We start from the raw sequence: 1,350 nt of genomic DNA on the forward strand, positions 1-1,350 counted from the left end.
GGCGGCCTGACAGGGAGGGGGACTTTGGGGAGGAGAAGGGGGTTTTAGAGGGACGAGATGGGATTGGGGAAGGGGAGGGTGAAGGGGTCGTCTGGTCGCCAGCCAGCCCCGGGCCGCATGCCGGCCGGTGCGGCCGCGGCGCCGTGCCGAGGGCGCAGTTGGGCGCGGCGCTCCGCCGGGTGGAGGTCAAGCATGTCGCCGTCGACGGCCCTGTTACTGCTGGTGGTGGCGGCGGCGGCCGGCGCGGCGGCGGGCGCGCGCATCCTGGCCGTGCTGCCGCACGCGGGCCGCAGCCACCACCTCGTGTTCGAGCCGCTGCTGCTGGAGCTCCAGCGCCGCGGCCACGACCTCACCGTCCTCAGCCACTTCCCTTCGGGGGGCTACACCCGCGAGCTGGACCTGCGCGGCACCATGCCCGTCCTGGACTCGGTGCTGCCTCTGGGCGTGCTGCAGTCGCTCAACCCGTTCACGGACTACATGACCATCGCGCGCATCGGGCACGACTCGTGCGAGCCCATCCTGACGCTGCCGGCCGTGCGCGCGCTGCTCGCCTCCAACGAGACGTTCGACCTGGTGCTCGACGAGGCCTTCAACACGGACTGCTTCCTGGGGTTCGCGCACCGCTTCGGCGCGCCGCTCGTGTCGCTGAGCTCGAGCGTGCTGATGCCGTGGGCGGGCGCGCGCGTCGGCAACCCCCTGAACCCGGCGCTGCAGCCCAACCTCTTCCTCTGGTTCACGGACGCGATGACGCTGTGGGAGCGCGTGCTCAACGCCGCGTACACGGCGCTGGTCAACGTCGTCAAGGCCCTGCACTGGGACCGGCTGGCCCAGCGCGTCGCCGACCGCAACTTCGGACCGGGACTCCCCCCGCTCCGACAGCTCGCCAGGAACGCCTCCCTGCTGCTCGTCAACGCCCACTTCAGCGTCAACCTGCCCCTCGCCGAGGTGCCCGGCGTGGTGGAGGTCGGCGGCCTGCACATCCCCGACTACGCCAGGACCCTGCCTAAGGTCAATGTCTGCTTGTTCGACCCGCGGTGACGTCACTGCAGGGGGTCGCTGGACCGGGGACACGCTCCTCCTTGAGCTCCCTGGAGGTCGTCCCACCGTAGCGGCAGATTGGAGCACGCGCTGGTGCTGGTGCGGGAGGGTTTGCCTCTCACTGGGGCCATGGTGCCTTCGGGGTGGACGTCATTTGCCGCTAAGAAATTGCCAAGCTCAGCCTGAGGAATCTCTCAGAGCGCCTGGTAGGTAGGCAACATCTGCCCTGCAGTGTATGCGTGTACTGCAGGGTGGCCTACCATCAGTCTCGCAGGCGCTGAGCTCTCGTATTTTGCGGCATGCATTTTTGGA

At 69.0% G+C, this 1,350-nt stretch overlaps 1 protein-coding gene across 1 annotated transcript; it reads left to right on the forward strand.

Moving 5' to 3' along the window:
* Nucleotides 1-47: 47 nt before the first annotated feature.
* LOC127752004 (UDP-glucosyltransferase 2-like) lies at nucleotides 48-1,350 on the forward strand. The gene has a single exon (XM_052276423.1). The coding sequence runs from the start codon at nucleotides 58-60 to the stop codon at nucleotides 1,036-1,038; it is 981 nt and encodes a 326-aa protein (XP_052132383.1). The 5' UTR covers nucleotides 48-57; the 3' UTR covers nucleotides 1,039-1,350.

This window comes from Frankliniella occidentalis, unplaced genomic scaffold, assembly GCF_000697945.3.
Source record: "Frankliniella occidentalis isolate FOCC.00 unplaced genomic scaffold, Focc_3.1 Scaffold2899, whole genome shotgun sequence".
NCBI lineage: Eukaryota > Metazoa > Arthropoda > Insecta > Thysanoptera > Thripidae > Frankliniella > Frankliniella occidentalis.